Source organism: Rhinichthys klamathensis, unplaced genomic scaffold (genome assembly GCF_029890125.1).
Source record: "Rhinichthys klamathensis goyatoka isolate OS25496 unplaced genomic scaffold, OSU_Roscu_1.1 h1tg000189l_1, whole genome shotgun sequence".
NCBI lineage: Eukaryota > Metazoa > Chordata > Actinopteri > Cypriniformes > Leuciscidae > Rhinichthys > Rhinichthys klamathensis.
The window spans coordinates 1,022,236-1,040,014 of NW_026606716.1; the positions used below are offsets into that span (position 1 = coordinate 1,022,236).

A 17,779-nucleotide genomic window follows, 5' to 3' on the forward strand; every position below is an offset into this window, starting at 1 on the left:
CTGTGCTATTTTCATTTATTTTTAATCGATTCTGTGATAAAAGCTGACAAATTTTTTTGTTAGTATATTTCATTTTCACAAAAACTGCTAAGGTCATTATCTTTGAGGACATTGTGATGTATAGATTGTGGTAATATGTAGTAAAGCTACGCAGTAGGGTAAGTTTTGTCTAAACCTGTAAGACTAAATTCTGAAGAATTGTCACATGCTCAGAAGAAGTTATGTGGGAGGAGTTTCTCAAACATCTCTGACATCCACCTTATAAAAGCTTTGGACAGTAACTTTGGAAACAGCTACTTTGGAAAGCTACTTTGAAAGCCGTTCAGGCATCTGAGGAGGGTATATGTGCAGTGTGAGTTTATTTTCCTCTTGTAATTTAGCCTTTTCCCACTACTTTTTACATTTTCTGCATCTGTTATTAATTGGTTAATTCTGCTGTTTTTATTTTAAATAATTGCATGGTTCATCTGTTAATAAGCTTAAAAATGTTGCCCCAATCATTGTATTGTGTTCATTCTGTAGATATAGAGTTTAATAATGGAATCCAAAAAACGCGTATGCATCCGTCTTCCAGAAGAATATAAGGAATTTTCAAAATCTGAAGAATGGGTAAGCTGAACAACTATTTAAAAAAATAAGATTTTGAGGGCCATTTTTACCATTATGAGGAGATTTACCACATTCAAATTTAGCGTGACACTCAATAATATCACATAAATGTCTATTAAAATGTCTGTTAATTATATAATTAACTCAACAGTAGTAAACTAGGCATAAATAATCCACAAAACATAACAGAATAATCCAAAACACACAAACTGCTAAAGCTTGTACGTGCAAAATGATTGACAGATCAAAAGAGCCTCAGAGTTGTCTTATACAAATAAAACAAAGAAACGGACCGCGATCACATTTGTTTTGCAGTCGGAGGCTATAGGTGTGATATGTTAGGACAGCCAAAGCAATGATACCTTTCGGGTTAATGTATATTATTATCCCATTCCATAAACAATGGCTTACAACGTCTTAAACTGTCATTGACTTTCAGTCTTTTTGGAGGGTAAGTTTAAGATTTTGCCTGAGATGCTTTAATAATGCTACATACACATATGTGATTTGGAAAATGGATGAAAGTAGGCCATGCAATTTGATTGATACCATCTTGTCTACCTTTCTTCATAGGACCATGGGATTGTTGTTACAGATCTGAATCCACACGTGACCAAAGGTGATCTTCACACCTACTTTCAAAAGTTCGGGACAATTACAGAATCTGATGTAAGTAATCGGGCACTTTTAACAGGCCAGATGTGTTACATGGCCAAATGTATGCATACACCCCTACATACTCTAAACAACTTCTGTCTCTATTATATGTGCCTCAGACTTCATGTTGTAGTGTGTCCCTGATTTCAGTTGCCATGTTTTTAGATTTTTTGTTGATGATTAGTCTTCATTGTTCCCAGCTGTGTGTCCAAAAAGTGGCGTATTACATAATCTAGCGACATTTAGAGACTTTCTGAGCATGAAAATAGTTAGCAACACTGCTAACAACAGTGTTGTTAACAACATCATCATTAACAGAAAATAGTTAACAACATCATCATTAATATCATTAAAGGGGTGATGAACTGAGAAATCAAATTGTCCTTGAGCTTTTGACATCTAAGAGGTCATCATATTATAAGAATATCCTGTAAGTTTCAGAACTGAAAACGTCCTTGTAAGTCCAATAAAAGCTTTTATTGACACCAGGCTCAGCAAATCGTTCCCCAAAGTGGGGAACTGTGACGACAAAGAGGATAAAACACCACCCCCGCAGAAGAAGATCAACACGGCCGGTTTAGCCCCGCCCACCGATTCGCGCATTACACGAAACTCATTATAATATGCAAAACTGTTATCTGCTCACAGCAGTGGGCGCTTACTTCCAAGCCTTCAATGCCAGACGCCCATAAAAACCGAGCGTTTTTGAGCTAGGCTCAAAACTAGGGTAGAAAATAGCCTATTACTTATTCATTTTGATGTTTTTGAATGTAAAAACCAAGCGAACGTCATAAGTTGACCTCAGACAACAATATAAAAAAAAATTAAAAAGCCAGTTCATGACCCCTTTAAAGTCTCCCTGCATTTAGATCTGCCTCTCCCTGGTTTCTGAGTCTGCCTGTGTGTTAGTCTCATTCGGTAGATTGGTTGTTGATGCTTTAGCAAAAACAGACCAAATTAATTGTCTTGGTCGTGACATTTTCTTCAGCAAATAGTTCAAACTAGCTGAGTTTTATAGCTGAGTTTAAAAAAACCCTAGCTGAGCTCAGTATGTTGGGTCAAACATTCAACCCATCCATCTGGGTCAAAACAACCTAGTGTAACATGTATGTTCAGTTTTGGTTTCATTCACTGTTCTTGTTTTGCCTGCTTGAGTTCGGAGTTATTTTCCTTGATTGTTAATTAGTCCATCACATCTGTTTCTGTTTACTTTTGATTACTCTCCCATTGTATTTAGTCAATCATTTTATCCCTGAAAAATCATCTTTGATCACCAAAATGACACATTTAAACGTTTTTTTTCTTCTTCCTTTAATCAAATGTCTTCATGCCTTAAAATAGCTTGAATGTAACTCGACACCCTTGCCTCATTTAGTATGTGCGGTTCTGTGAATAAGCAAATGAGCCCCGCCTCCACTCACTCACTCAGCTCAGAGATCCACTGGTTGACGATCACACGTTGATCTGATTGGTTACAAGGTAGTTTGTGACGTCAGAAACACCAGCGATTTCAAACCGTATTTTTGAGACTGTCTTTGGTTCACTGCAGTTTTAAGGAGAAAATACTCAGCAATGCTGTCGACTTATGAATTTACACATCATTTGTCTTAAAGCATATTAAAAACTCCACATAGACAAATAAACAACATTAAAAGCTTTATTTTCACTACAGGGGGACTTTAAGCCCTGAGTTTCCTTTTTTCTGTGCCCGATATCATCTCTGTTTTATGGTTGTGTTCTCCTAAATATGATTAAATTCAGTATATTTCACAGAATCTCTTGCATTGTGCGCTTCATTACAGTAATGCTTGTCCGTTTTTGACCCAGTGCTGGGTTGCCAAAATGGCACAAAATTGGGTTGTTTTTAACCCAGCATTTTTTAGAGTGTGTAGCATACTTTGCCACCCTTCTCTTCATTATCTTTGCCACCCTTCTCTAACATCTTTGATGATCTTTAGTGTAATGTTTAAATGTGTTGGCAGCTCTACTCATTTGTAGACCTTTCTCAATGAACAGATCAGGATTGACAAGTCGTCAGGATGGCCGAAGGGTGTGGGCTTTGTGAGATATTCGTCCTCAGAGGAAGCTGAAGCAGCCAAAGCGGATGAGCCACCAAAACTGGGAGGTTTTCCGATTCGGATCAACAAAATCATTACGCCAAAAGTGAGTCAAAATACTGTTTGTCGCAAGAAGGCCTAGACTACTTGCTTAGACCACCATTCTGGTCCAGATCGGCTTACTGTATGTTGGTTAGGTGGACCAGCATAGCCATATCCGTCACCAGCCAAAAATGGTGTTTCTGATTAATCAGGTTGACAAAGGGAAGCCTGCTGCTAATTGACCCTTCGCAGGGAGTTTGATTGACAGGTGATCTGACCAACCATACTTCGCCATCCGCCATTTTGTCCGACAAAGCAGTCAGGAGAGTTAGTAGATTAACATGGGAGGATTTGATCTTGAAAAACGGAGTGTATTGATGCCTTTCTGCGGTTAAAACAACATTCCTTCTTATGTTCATTCATGTTTATTTGATGCTATAAATGAACTAGAAGGAAGAGATGATCGGATCACGAGCAGCTTTAACTGATGCTCTACAGCGATCTGTCACGACACATTAAAGAGCCACAAAACGGTATTTGTTTAAATTTCTTTTTTTAAAATGACCAAATTTGAAAGGTGAGACTTTGTTTAATATGTTTAATATCAAAAGTAATCGAAAAGTAACCTGGTCTGTCCTGTCTGTCAGCGTGTTGTCAGTCCGCAATGTATTTTTCACTGCGTGAGTGTGTGTGAGAGCAGCGTAGCTTGTCGGACATAGCGACAGTAACTAAGGGGGGCGGGTCTTTGCGAACGGTCAATTAAGCTAGCTAAGCATGTAGGGACACCAGCTTCCCAATCCAATAACATCCATTCATCTCAATGGCAGTTGCCCGCAGGCCGCCATCGTTGCTCATGAGCACAGGGTTTTTTGTTTGAGCCAGTCATATGAGCTGTAAAAGTAAGGGGTTCGGGACTCTTTGTGTTTATTCTTGTGGTGCGATCAGTCAATCAGTGTTGTCATGAATCAGTAGTCGCATAAAGTGGCATCACAACGTTGACTGGGTCCCCTTTACAGTTTATTGCATTGGGAACCCTCAGAAGAAATGATGGTATGGGGTAGAAAATTGGTGGAAATTGCGGGGGCGTTCAGGAGAGGTTGTTATGGGCCCTTCAGTGCCTCTTTACACAGTTAATCAACCAACCCAACCCCCCACGCTAGCCACGCCCCTGGTCACATGGCATTTTATGTTCAGGTGATTGGCTCAAATCAACCTGGCAGCAGAATTGTACATCTCTGAAAAGCCATGAGCAGATTTCATAGCACATATTTCTGCACCAGCCGGGCAACTGCCATTGAGATGAAAAGAAAAAACTGAAGGATTGTTGTTATTTTCAAGTATTAGAGACCCCTGTAAAGTCAAAAGTTGTAAATAAAACAAGAAAATACTATTTCAGACTTTAAAATTTCTCATTTAGTTCAATGCGTTACTTGCTGTTTCTTTGTAATTATTTGTGAAATTGACTCGCCAGGAATCAAGTTACTTAATTATATGTTTGTTTGTCCAGAACCGGTTTGACAGCCAGTTAAAGACTCCTCAACACCGATCCTTTCAGCCAGACCTGTGTGTGAACTAGACGTGGAATATAAGGATCGCGACCGTCTGGGACTGATTTGCACTTTTACTGGAAGAAATGTGAACTAAATGTTGCTGTAATTCAATGTAAAGAGTTTAATTTTATACATTCATTATTACATTCAAAATCCTGTTTGATTTATGATTTAATGTCTATGAAAAATTATCACTTTTTTGTATGTATGCCTGAGATGTTGAATAAATGTTTCCTCAGAGCAGTTCTGGTGTCTTTTTGTTGAGAAAGATATACCTATTTTATAGACTTGAGGGTTATTTTCAGCTTTTACAACGGAGTGAGATTTTAATTCGAGTTTGAATGTGATAATAATGGGAACTACATTAATTTAGAACAGTGTCATAATTATTTTTATATATATGAGTGCTTCTGTGGAAAGTCTTTTTTGTGGCAATTTCCTCTGAATTTGTGAAGATTAAAATGACTTGAAATGGGAATGTTAATCTTAGCTCAGTCTTTCAATCAAAAAATTAAGTATTTGCTCCTGCAAGTTTCCCCCAAAAAACGAAAACAAAGACACAGGCCTACGTGTGTTTCTAGGTTCAGAATGGCAGAAAAAAATATATAGGTGGAAATGACATGGGTAGCCTGTTCTGAGGAAAAATGATGTTGCTTCTATCGCCCACAGGGTTTGAGAGTATTGTTTCAAATGCAAATTGTCATATTAGCGCCACCTAGTGTCAGATATGTGTGTGTGCACTTGAGTAACTTGAGTAACATTGGTGCAAAACCATCCTGACAATTTTAGGGTCTCTACAATTATGGTATCTGACGCCCATGCATTTTCTTTTAGGGCAGAGAAATAAGGAAGAAGAAAATAAATTGCTTCAAACACTTTATAGGCCTAATACTCCATATTAAGTAGCAACTAGGTCACAGAAGTAAAATTCTGACCATTTTATAATGCAACAATCTTTTTTTTTTATTCGTACCTCCGTTGAATAATATATCTTAAACATTCATGACATTCCTGTCAAAACACAAACAGGCAAAGCATTTCCATAACCTGTGTCATTTTAAACATATACAAGTAAAATAAAAAATAAAAAAACGGGTGAAAAAGTTTGTTGACAACAGTTCTTCGAACCCTAATTGATGGAGTGTGTAGCTTTTCATTTCTTAATCGTGTAAATAATGTACGTGGCCTTCAAACGTTTATGGATATACACATGTTTGATGGGGAAAATTATAATGATAATTGAAAATTAAATCATGGCCATGTAGCAGAGCTGGATAACATTTGATTTTAAGTAAGCTGATATTTAAACCAAGGAGCCCTAAGATGTCTGGTAATTATAATTTTCCCCATCAAATATGTATCCATAAACGTCTGAAGGCCACGTGTGATTTGGTCCTGTGCTCGTGCGCTAGAGGGCAACAGCCTCATAAAGTCTCACCATCCAGCAAACGAAGAAGAAGAAGCCGATTCATTCCGCCAGTGACGTTCCCGAGCCTTTATGACGACAGCGGGAAAGAATGGCAAACGCGGGAAACGAAATCGCTTTTAAAAAGGTATATTTCAACAACACGTTTAACTATTTACGTCTTCGGGTCTTTAACATACATCTCATAAAATACGATAGCAAGTCGAACACATTTAGGTCACGAGCGTTTTTCATGACGCCACGGCGTTGCATTGATTTCTATGTATCCCTCTGTTTTTAGGAGACTATTGCCAAACTGTTGACTCGCTCTTTTAAGGAGGACAAAACCAAAGGTGAGAAACAGTCAGCACACACAGCAGGGTTCACCTGTCAAGGTGGTGAAATGAGAGAAGCTGTTGGTCAGGAAACTGTTATGCATTTAAAACGTCCCTGCATGTCAAATTAAGTTTTGTTTCTTTCTTTCTCGTCGTCTTTTGATTAGGCCACCTGTCATAATGTCAAAACGCATCATCCTTTTTGTTCTTAATTTTATTTGTGGCCAGGAGTGCTACTAACTTACATTTATACGAAAATGAAACAAAAACCAAACCTTTAGTGTTCCCCGCTTAACATCTGATAGCACACGTACATCGGAGACGTATATTTGTTTTACATCGGGAAGACGTATTTTATTTTTATTTATTTTCTCATCTCCAACACGTCTCTAGGACGTTTCCTGTCAGATGTCAAATAGACGTTTAGAAAATGTCTGTAAGGTGTTTATGATTTAGAATACGGTAAAACTGTCATCTTAAAGACGCTAATAATGCTATCCAGATGAAGTGATCTCTAACAGACATCTTTCAGACGTACGTGTGCTCCTAATACTTGGGTTTCTGGATTTTACTGTTGATGATTTGACATGATCTAGGATTGTTTGGTTGTTCGCAGCTCATCCCGGAGTTGCTGTCATAGCAACAGGTCCATAAACTCAAAGTGCTTTGTGGGAGATTTCTTTCTTCTTTCGCACCTGACCCTCGTCTACAATCGACGCCCCTGCTCAATAATATTTATACTCTAACCCTCACTTGCTGCTCAGCAATAACTAAACATACTTCAGACAAGCCTTTGAATATGCTTTAATCACGGCCGGAGGATCTCAGACAAATTGCAGAGAGAATCCCACCAGCAAAAAATAATACAACAGTTTTTATAGAATAGGAGCATGACGAAAATTACATGATACATTACATAATTTCCCTACAATTTGATTGGTTCCTCATAGGCAAACCCTTCTGTTACTAGGTAGAAGCAGACTCTGTTTTCTTGATTACTTCATTGTTAATTACAAGTTTTCAGACCTAGACATCTGTCTTTGTTTCATTTCCCCTATTTGTTATTTTTACACTCACACACTCATAGTCACAAGCATATGAATGTTGTTTCTGCAAGAAAAATAAATGTTAGTTATTATGATTAGTTAAAAAATCCATCGCAGCTTATTTCTTATTTCATATATCATCTTTTTGAGCGGAGGTGATGGTTAAAGTCTGTCCCAGCCACTGATACTTTCTTACAAGAGGACACTATTGAACCAGGAACAATAATATATGATTTAAAAACACATTTGCAAATAATGTTATAATGTTGTCGTCTATCATAGAGACACCCAGTTTTACTCATTGAGAGATTTAATCGTGAGCTAATAATTACCTAATAACTTTATTGGAGTCGTACACAGTTACTGTTAGTCTAAGCTGTGCATTAATGTGAACCGCTATTATGGGATTGGCTCGATGCAGATAAAAAAAAAAATGCTTTAATGTAAGAAACTTGTCTAGAAACAAAAATCTGCTTCACATGTCAAGTGAATTGCTAATTACAACATTGAATTAAGCCTGTATAAATACTAGAAATCGTGAAATAATGGAAATAATTTGAAATCATGTGAAAAACAGTGCATTTCATTTATTTATTATATCTTTTGTCTCGTTTTGGTCGCTTGGTTGTTTCCTTATAAAGGTCCAGAAATTATTGACTCTTGTATTGTCAATACAAGATCTTGACCATAAATGGATGCACCTCTTAAATAACATCACAACATTTATTTCATCAGTCAAGATTTTGTATTGTCAATAATGTGTAAAGTCTCCTCCAGCAAAGACTTTCAGTGAATTTAAGATCTGGACTCCAGAAAAAAAGACTTTTTTTCGGGTCCGGGACGTGTATGATGTCATTATACTGCGGTCTTGCCTCCAGCCAATCGCTAAACATGGTTTCGAGTATCGATATATATCCGGCCTTTCCAATGAACACAAGAACGCGCAGTAATCTCAGACAACTTAATCCAGATGTTTTAAGCAAATCCGCAAATTTCCCATAGATCTGGCATCCGTCAAATCATCTCGGATGTATTAATCGAGGTATAAAGAAGAACGGACCCCTGGTGGCCATTTTTTGCTCTGAGGTAAAACAACGTTTTCATTTAGTACAGAATTTGTAGCTAATTGATTCTCACATCAGATACATAAAAATTATAACTTCTCTGCAAGACAGAATTGTGAGATTATAACCTGCAATTCGGACTTTTTTCCTTAGGATTGTGAGATATAAATTCGTAATTACCTTTTATTATTATTATTCTTTAATTCTGTGTTGGAATGAGGCTTTTATATAAATGAACTCTCAGGAGTTTCTCTGGTCATCTCCGAAAGCAACATGATCACTTGCAGCCGGTTCCAGTTCAATTTCACTGAACTAGTTTTGGTGCCGCTCTGCATGTGTGTGAGAGTCGGATAAAGACAGACACATTACAGCTACTCAGGAAGAAAATGTTCTCATGTCAGCGTTCGGTCATGAAGGTTTTCTCTCAGTCAGCAGTGATGCTGTCATCCTCGTGACGGAGATGCTGAAGGTGTTTGTTGAAGGTAAGAGACGTTAGCGGTCACGGATACGGTGTGGTCTAGTTTCTCCCAGTATTAATGTGAGGACGGTGTGTGTGTCACAGAGGCGACGCGCAGAGCTGTTAAACAGGCCAGCAGTGAAGACTGTGACACCATCGATATTGAGCACTTTGAGAAGATTCTGCCACAATTGGTGAGTTTTGTCTGTTTTTTGCTTGTGTTTGAGATATCTATTGTTATTTTTAAAGGGGTCATATGATGCTTTTTGATGTTTTCCTTTAGTGTGTGCCTGTATACGATCTGCAAAGTTACAAAGTCTCCTGATTTACAGTCATACCAACATTTATTCAGACACCTTCAACATTTCTCACATTATCACAGTTTATTCGCTATAGTTTAGAAAATGGTAGTAAATATGAGAAGAACTGAGTTATTAAATCAGTGGATATTTCAGTGGTTTTGTCCGTCCTTCTGTTAGACTCTCTCAGATGAATTATGTTGAATATCTGTCAGCTGTTAAATTTAACTACACAATTAGATAATACCAGTTTAGCTCAACCGATTACCAAGCAATGCTTCATGTTGTTCAGTCTGTGTGTAAAAAGAGCATTAGCAATTAAAGAAAAAACACTTAAGGATAAAAGATGATTGATAACCTTGCATTGAAGTAAAAGTAGAGATGCACCGATTGATCGGCTGGTGACCGGAATTGGCCGATTTTCACGTGATCGGCCATGATCGGCGACCGGCCGGTCAGTCTGACATATGCCGATTTTATGTCGGTCAAATGCACTCGGGCGCCGCATGATTAACATCGCGCAACATCAGCATCACACGTGCACACGGAACACACACATGTAGGAAACCTCGTGAATTACGACCGTTTCACACAGCAAGCGTGAGCAGCGCGTTTTTTTTTTTTCTTCGGCGTGCATGTTAATCAATGAGTGCATTCACACCGGGAGCCGGAGCAGCGCGTGAGCGTCAAGCAGGAGCGGCGCGTGAGCAACAGTTAGCGCGTTTCCATTACAGATTTGCGCAAAACTTTTGCGATTTTTTTCTAAATGTCGATAAAAAACTATTGCGAAATGACGGCGTTTCCATTTACTGATGTTATGCGACTACAACGTCCTTTTTTCCCTCTCGCGATAAGTCATTTAAACATCAACGGGTAGGTTTATAGCCTATATCCCTAAATCACAGCCACCACCACAATAGACATTATTATTAATAGAAGGAGACGTGGTGTGTTATCCAAGCATTAATGGCAGGGAAAGACCCGTATACTGCGAACGGCATAAGGAGTTTCTGGGTGTTTCTCCCTCATTTCTGCTCCGAGGTCTGATTGTGGCATTTCTTTGAGGTTTAGAATCCAGTATTCCTGTAGCCTATTGTTTCTTTTATGAATTTAATAAAGAACTCTGTCCAAAGTACAAACGGTCAGTGTAGCCTACATTTGTGTCCATTCGTTTTTCCTTATTTAACCCGTATTGCAAAACGTAAAATGAACGGTGGTTGTTTTTTTAAAATGCAAAGTTGAACACCAATTTTTTTTTAAATTTGAACTGTACACAAATGCTGCGCAAAAAAAAAAAAAGACTAAATTTAAGATGTTTGTTTATGACTTTTTGCCCCTTTATTAAACATTTAAAATATTCACAACTTAATACAAAAAAAAGAAGTAGATTTTAATGGTTTTCTAAGGCCAAATTAGAACCTGAAAATTATATTTTTCCCGCAGTGCTGAATGAGAAGAGCCATATTTAGGCCTATGTCTCTGGAACCACAGCCTACAGAAAGGTGTCTTTAGGTGAGTTATAGGCTAATGACAATAAATGTGTCTGAAAGAATAACGAGGCATTTTAATTTTATTAATAAACTATTGTTTTCTAAATTAGTGTCGGCTAAAAACATATCTCCATCTCCGCTGAGGCGCGCCGCGCGAATGCACCTTTAGAGAGAAATGCACCTTTCATACGGATTACATAATCAGAATGATTGTTTTCTTTCATTTTACAAAAGCACAACGTTTTCTTGTTATTGTAAGTTTACACAAATAAAAGCATAGTTGCGCGAATAATGTAGTATTATTTTCTGTATGACCAGAAATTATAGAGTATTTTAAGTTGTTTCCACTGTTGATAGGAAAATGCAAGTGTTCGCGCCCGCGTCTCCCTGCCTGCAGCGCGCGCTCCACACTCTGCACAAACACTTGGATATGCGTCAAAATCTTGTGTTTATTTGTGATAATCTTAGCCCTGTATTATTATTGTCTAACCATTATGAATGACATTTGACTAATTGCTTTGTTCCTTTTTTTGGATAAAAGCATCTTCTAAATATGTAGCCTAATAAATGTTATAAGGATGATAATTATTAGCCTATTATTATTTGCGTATACCACGGACCCCAAACACACCGCGTATTCTAAGTCAGGTGACTGTAAATGCGCAAAAACTGTTTCCATTGCAGTTTTGCGAAATATTCCTTTTTCGAATTGCCTGAAAAACCTCCTCATGCGAGCGTAAAAACTTTTTTGCGATAAATGGGAGTTTTTGCGAAATTGACGTGTTTCCATTGAGCGTAATTTCAATTCGCAATTTCAATTTGCGCAATTTGAAGGGTAATGGAAACGCGGCTAGTGAAGCGCGGGTTTCAGCGCCGAGTCTATTCTGCTCGCGCTCAATTAAAGTGAAAGCACACTTTTGATGGACAAAAGTGCCCAAAATGCACAGAATTTGCACCTCTGGTGTGTTTTAACAAGAACTGAAGTAGCCAGGCAATGTCAGAAAAGAAAATTAAGACTCAAAAATATTTATAGAAAATAACTTGTTTTTATTCCCAATCTTTCCCTGCACATGCTCCACTTGTCCTGTTTAGCTTGGCTGGACATGTGTCAGAGAGAAAAACTGTTTGAGAAATATAACATTGATGTACAAGTGATTGCAATAGGCCTGTGCGTGTGTTGAGAAATATATACTGCAAGGGTAGGCTATATTTATTTTATTGGTATATTTGTTATTTATATATTATTTTATTGCCATTACCTGTTTTCATACAAAAGTTTAGTTTGCTAAATATATCAATTTTATTTAGTTGGATTTTGGATGTGAAAAGAAAGAAATGCTTCTTCCATAACACTGCACTTTAGATGTGTGTGGATTTCCCACACCAGGAGTAATTTATATAGTCCTATTTTATAGAGATTATCTGTCAAAAAAAATGTTCTATGCAAAATGTTCTATTAAAGAGAAGATAGAAAATAAATATTTGTGTGTGCTGTAAAGTGGTTTAAAAAAAGGAAATCGGTATCGGCAGGTCAAACTCAAGAAAAATCGGAAATCGGAATCGGCCTAGAAAATTGTAATCGGTGCATCTCTAAGTAAAAGAATTGAAAGTGGGGGGGAAATCACATTATGAAATCAATGTTTTTCTCCAAAACACGTTGGCCACAATTATTGGCACCCCTAGAATTTTTTACGACTAAAATATCTCTGAAGGATATTCCCATTAATGTTTACCTTTTTTTAGCACACCAGGGTGATTAGGAACATGAAATTGTCCAGCCATGACTTCTTGTTTCACAGGAGTTTAAATATGAGGAAACACAAAGGCCAATTTCCCTTAATCATCCATTACATTGAGTAAAACCAAAGAATATAGTTCTGATGTGCAGCAAAAGCTTGTTGAGCTTCACAAAATAGAAAGTGGCTGTAAGCAAATAGGTAAAGCATTGAAAATGCCCATTTTGACCATCAGGGCAATAATTAAGAAGTTCCAATCAACTAAAGATGTTACGAGTCTGCCAGGAAGTGTCTATATTGCCTTAATGGACGGTGAGGAGGAGAGTTTGAGTGGCCAAAGACTCTTCAAGGATCACAGATGGAGAATTGCAGAGATTAGTTGAGTCTTGGGGTCAGAAAGCCTTAAAATAACATCAAACAACCCCTTATCCCCACATGTTGTTTGGGAGGGCTTTAAGAAAAATCATTCTCACTCGTCCAAGAACAAACTCCAGCAAACTCAGTTGTCAGACACGACTGGATCTTCTAAAGGGACCAAATTCTGTCCGATGAAACTTGAAAAAAGCAATTTTTTTAAGTTTCATTGACCAGATGTGTTTGGTGCAAACAGGGATAAAAAGTACCCCATGTCCACGGTTGAATATACCGTTGGATCTATAATGTTGTGGGCATATTTTTCTGCTGGAAGTCCTGGACTTCTTGTTCAGATACATGGCATCGTGGATTCTAGCAAATATCAACAGATGAAAAATCAAAACCTGACGCCTTCTGCTAGAAATCTTATAATGGGCCGTGTTTGGATCTTCCATCAGGACAACGATCCAAAACAAACATCAAAATCAACACAAAAATGTGAAATGACCGTCCCAGTCCCCTAAACTGAACCCTATAGGAGTGAGTGTGCTGAACTGAAGAGAAGCGCCAGCATGGATCTGGAGAGAGTCAGTATGGAGGCATGGTCTCTGATCTCAGGTCAGGTGTTCTCCAAACTCATCCGGCATTATAGGAGAAGACTCAGAACTGGTATCTTGGAGAAAGGAGGTTTCAAAGAGTATTTAATAAAAGGGTGCCAATATTTGTGGCCAACGTGTTTTGGAGAAAAACATTTATTTCATAATGTGATTTGATTTCCCCCCCCAATTTCAATTATTTTACTTCAATGAAAGGTTAGCTTTTTGCAATTTTTTTAATGAAAGATCAAAAGGATTTTTTTACAGCCATTTTTGATCATATTTACCAGGGGTGCCATTCATTCTGGCCACAACTGTATATACAGTACTCGTCAAAATATTGGAAACATTAACACTTTTTAAAATGTTTTTGGAAGAGTCTCTTCTGCTCACCAAGCCTACATTTATTTGATTTGATTAAAAGAAATACATTAAGGTTTAATATTGTGAAATATTATTACAATTTAAAATAACTGTTTTCTATTTGGATGTATTGTAAAATGTAATGTGATCAAAGCTGAATTTTCAGCATCATTACTCCAGTCTACAGTGTCACATGATCCTCCAGAAATCACTCTAATATGATGATTTGATGATCAAGAAACATTTATGATTATGAAAACAAGTTGCGCTGCTTAATATTTTTGTGGAAATTGTGATACTTGTATCAGGATTTTTTTTTAATAGAAAGAGAATATAGAAAGAGAAATAGAATGTATGTTTTTTTAAATTACATTTATTAAATCGAAATATTTTGTAACTTTATAAATGTCTTCACTGTCACTTTTGATCAAGAGAGAATAAAAGTATTAAATTCTCTCTTTTTTAAAAATCGTGCCACAAATGTTTGAATGGTATCATTGTTTCCACAACTGTTAAGCTATTTTAAAAAAACATATTTCAACTGATATAATGATAAATGTTTCTTGATCATAATATAAAAATGATTTCTGAAAGATCATGTGACACGGATCAAAGCTGTATTTTTAGCATCATTACTCTAGTCTTCACAGGAATACATTACATTTTTACTATATATTTTTTATTTTATATTGTAATATGTCACTATTACTTTTTCACTGGCGTTTTGATTAAAAAAAAAAGCAGGCTTTGTGAGCAGAAGAGACTTCTTTCAAAAACATAAAACAATTGTAATGTTTCTAAACTGTTGACCGGTGCTGTATATTTATATAATTAATATTGAATTATTGAACAAACAATGGACTCATTAAAAATGACCACAAAACAGTTGTCCTTCTAAAAAGCTGACTTTCTTAAAATTGGATTTTAAAAAACGTCACAGTTCTGTACAGTTAGCCGTGTTTCTGTGCTTCTCCTAAACCTTAAAATACCCTCAATCTGTCAGACTGCATTGTTTTGTGTGTTGCGTACTAGCAAAACTATCATGATTTCTGACCATGTCTGATTTTCCTTTGCAGCTTCTTGACTTCTAGTCTCGCTGTGGAGACGCCAGCAGAGGGCGACGCAACCCAGTTCTGCTGAAACACTCATCCCGGACTTCACTTTTGCATATTTACAGAATTATTTTGACTGTGTGCATGTATTAAATGTATGACTAATAAAATGATTCTTTTACTGGTGATCCTGTGCTCAATCTGTTAAACGTTGATATTGTTTAGTGGTTTATTTATGTGCATGAATCGCTGGGTAACAGCGCTTTTATTATGGTCTGGAGTCTCTGCGGGCCACCTGTGCTCTGCTCAGCGGCAGGTGCTCCCAGCATGCTCTGCTCCGGCCCCCATCAAAGCCTCTCCAAGCAGTTGGAATTGATTAAAGTAATAAGGGAGGCAGCAAAGACCCTTAGATGATGACAAGTGGCAGGAAAAAGAAGCACCCCCTCCGGCCACTTTGAAGTTCCCCTCCTTCCCCTCGCTGTCCTGCAAAGTGCTGCGGTTAAAGGTGTCAAGGGGGTGAGAGGGCAACAGGCCGGAATGTGTGTGTGTGTGTGGAGAGAGAGTGTCAGCCTGTTAAAATTATGGCGACCACACGCATAGTTGTTCAGTTTTAGTGGAAGCATAACAAAACAAATTGGACCCGAGGAACATGACACAGGAAGAGAGAGGGGTGTAATTTTGAGGGTAAATAAACAAGACGTCGAGTTGCTCAAGGGGGCTCCCGGTCTTTCATCGTGTTGCTCTGATAATTGCGCTAACCTGCCGCCAGAGAGTTTCCAGTAGTGAATGATGTTGGTTAAGGGGTTTGCTTTGCATGGGTTTGTTGTTGGGTAAGCAGAGCACAAGGAAAGATCAACATGTTGGATTTTGTTAGATCCTGTAGTTAAGGACAACAGCAACAACATATTACTTTTATGTTGGATACACGCCTGTTTGCTTACATTGGGGGGGTTTCTACATTAATGGAAAGCCTAAATTGTGGTTTAGGTGTGGAAACTTTTTTTCTAGTTATGTTAATGTTCAGCTATGTAAGTAACACAGTTATCGTGAATACAGCACTAGCTCGAGTACCTTATTGCTTTTATAAAACGGTTGCCACACAATACACATATTAAAGCCATGAAATATGTATCAAGTTAACTTTTGTAAAGTAAAATTATTAAAAGCCTTCCTTCCGCTGGAAAAAAAATAGTCCCTGACCCCGTGAACAGTAACAGAAGTTACATTATTTCTCCATTAGATGGAGACAAAGATTTTTGTCTTTATGAGTCAGTAGTGAGGACTTTTATATTGAAAGGACCGAAACTTGTGAACATTGAAAAGCAAGATGCAACCATAGACAGTAAAAGAAATGGACTTTGGGGCTTCTCCCTTGACTTTATGCCTCCATGTCCACCCGATTGCCTCATAGACAGTAAAAGATTGCCTACGAGCTTCTCCTTCTGTCTAGGAAGATATTTTGAAGAAAGATTGGAACCAAACAGTTCTTTGGCACCATTGACTTCCATAGTAGAAAAAAAAAAATACTATGGAAGTCAATGGTGCCCCACAACTGTTTGGTTCCAATCGTTCTTCAAAATATCTTCTTTTGTGTTCAGCAGAAGAAAGAAAATCATACAGGTTTGTAACACCTTGAGGGTGAGTAAATGATGACAGAATTTTCATTTTTGGGTGGAGTATCCCTTTAAAAGGACAAGATAACGCAGCGGACATTTATTACAAATATAGGACTGACCTGAAGGAAAATCGTCCCCTTGGAATTATAAGGTTCTATCTGACATTTTTGTCAAAATTTAGTTATTCACATATTCTTATTCTGTGACCACTTCTTTACATTATGTGATGTTGTTTTTTAAGTTGTGTACATTTTGGAACTTTTTATTTAGAAAATAAAAAGGTTCTTTCTACACAGTCAAATGGAATGCAAAAACTTTAAAGTTCAATATCTCAAAACTGCTCAGAACGCAGATAGAACCTTATAATTCCAAGGGGACGAAATGTCTACTATCTACTAGAACAAACAAATGTTTACGTTGCTAAGAGTGGTTGCTAGGGGTGTTGTGATGCATAGAACCGCTGAGTGAAGCTGACCAATCAGGATCAAGCACTGGAACTAACCGTTTTATGTTTTAACCGATGTTATAGTTTAGAAATTGCGTTTTGCCAATGTGTCTGTAAAATTGAGACAATCATGCATATCATTGGTCAAAATGTGGGGATCCCAAACACATACTATTGTGCTTAATGAACATAGACTGTAAAAAAATATTAATGTTCTCTAAAATCATTCATCTTTACAGTTCACTTCAAACTTGGTAATTAATCTTTAGTAGTAGGTAAATGATAAATGTTACCTACCGTAATTATTTTTTTTAAAACAATTTTTGTATTGGAATTATTTCTCACTAAGAGCATAATTGCCCTTATTTTATCTGTCTTGCATTCATTATTCCCGTCAGTGAACATAGAAGAATTAAACTTTTTTGTCCAAACGTGTCAGAGAAAGAAACCGCTTTTTACCTCGGATCAAAAATACTTACGCTGGAAATCATTAAAGAGATCCACCAGTACATGCGTATATGGCTTATTTACAATTTGTGAAAAAAAAGCTCCATTTAATAGCAAAAACATCTTAGTTTAATTACCTTGGGTGGTTCTGTCTTTCAA

At 37.3% G+C, this 17,779-nt stretch overlaps 2 protein-coding genes across 4 annotated transcripts; both read left to right on the forward strand.

Moving 5' to 3' along the window:
* The first annotated feature begins 519 nt into the window (after nt 1–519).
* LOC130095264 (heterogeneous nuclear ribonucleoprotein D0) lies at nt 520–5,010 on the forward strand. Its single transcript, XM_056261953.1, has 4 exons — nt 520–609; nt 1,183–1,278; nt 3,283–3,429; nt 4,873–5,010. The coding sequence occupies exons 1-4, from the start codon at nt 538–540 to the stop codon at nt 4,939–4,941; spliced, it is 384 nt and encodes a 127-aa protein (XP_056117928.1). The 5' UTR covers nt 520–537; the 3' UTR covers nt 4,942–5,010.
* Nucleotides 5,011–6,357: 1,347 nt separating this feature from the next.
* On the forward strand, nt 6,358–15,300 carry cenpx (centromere protein X). 3 transcript variants are annotated; one of them, XM_056261954.1, is made up of 5 exons: nt 6,358–6,468; nt 6,622–6,673; nt 9,167–9,247; nt 9,328–9,416; nt 15,137–15,300. In XM_056261954.1, exons 1-5 carry the CDS (start codon nt 6,433–6,435, stop codon nt 15,149–15,151), a joined length of 273 nt encoding a protein of 90 aa, XP_056117929.1. In that variant the 5' UTR covers nt 6,358–6,432; the 3' UTR covers nt 15,152–15,300. The 3 variants fall into 3 exon arrangements, with proteins under 3 accessions (XP_056117929.1, XP_056117930.1, XP_056117931.1); XM_056261955.1 differs by having other exon boundaries at nt 9,182–9,247; XM_056261956.1 differs by having other exon boundaries at nt 9,194–9,247.
* Nucleotides 15,301–17,779: the final 2,479 nt, after the last annotated feature.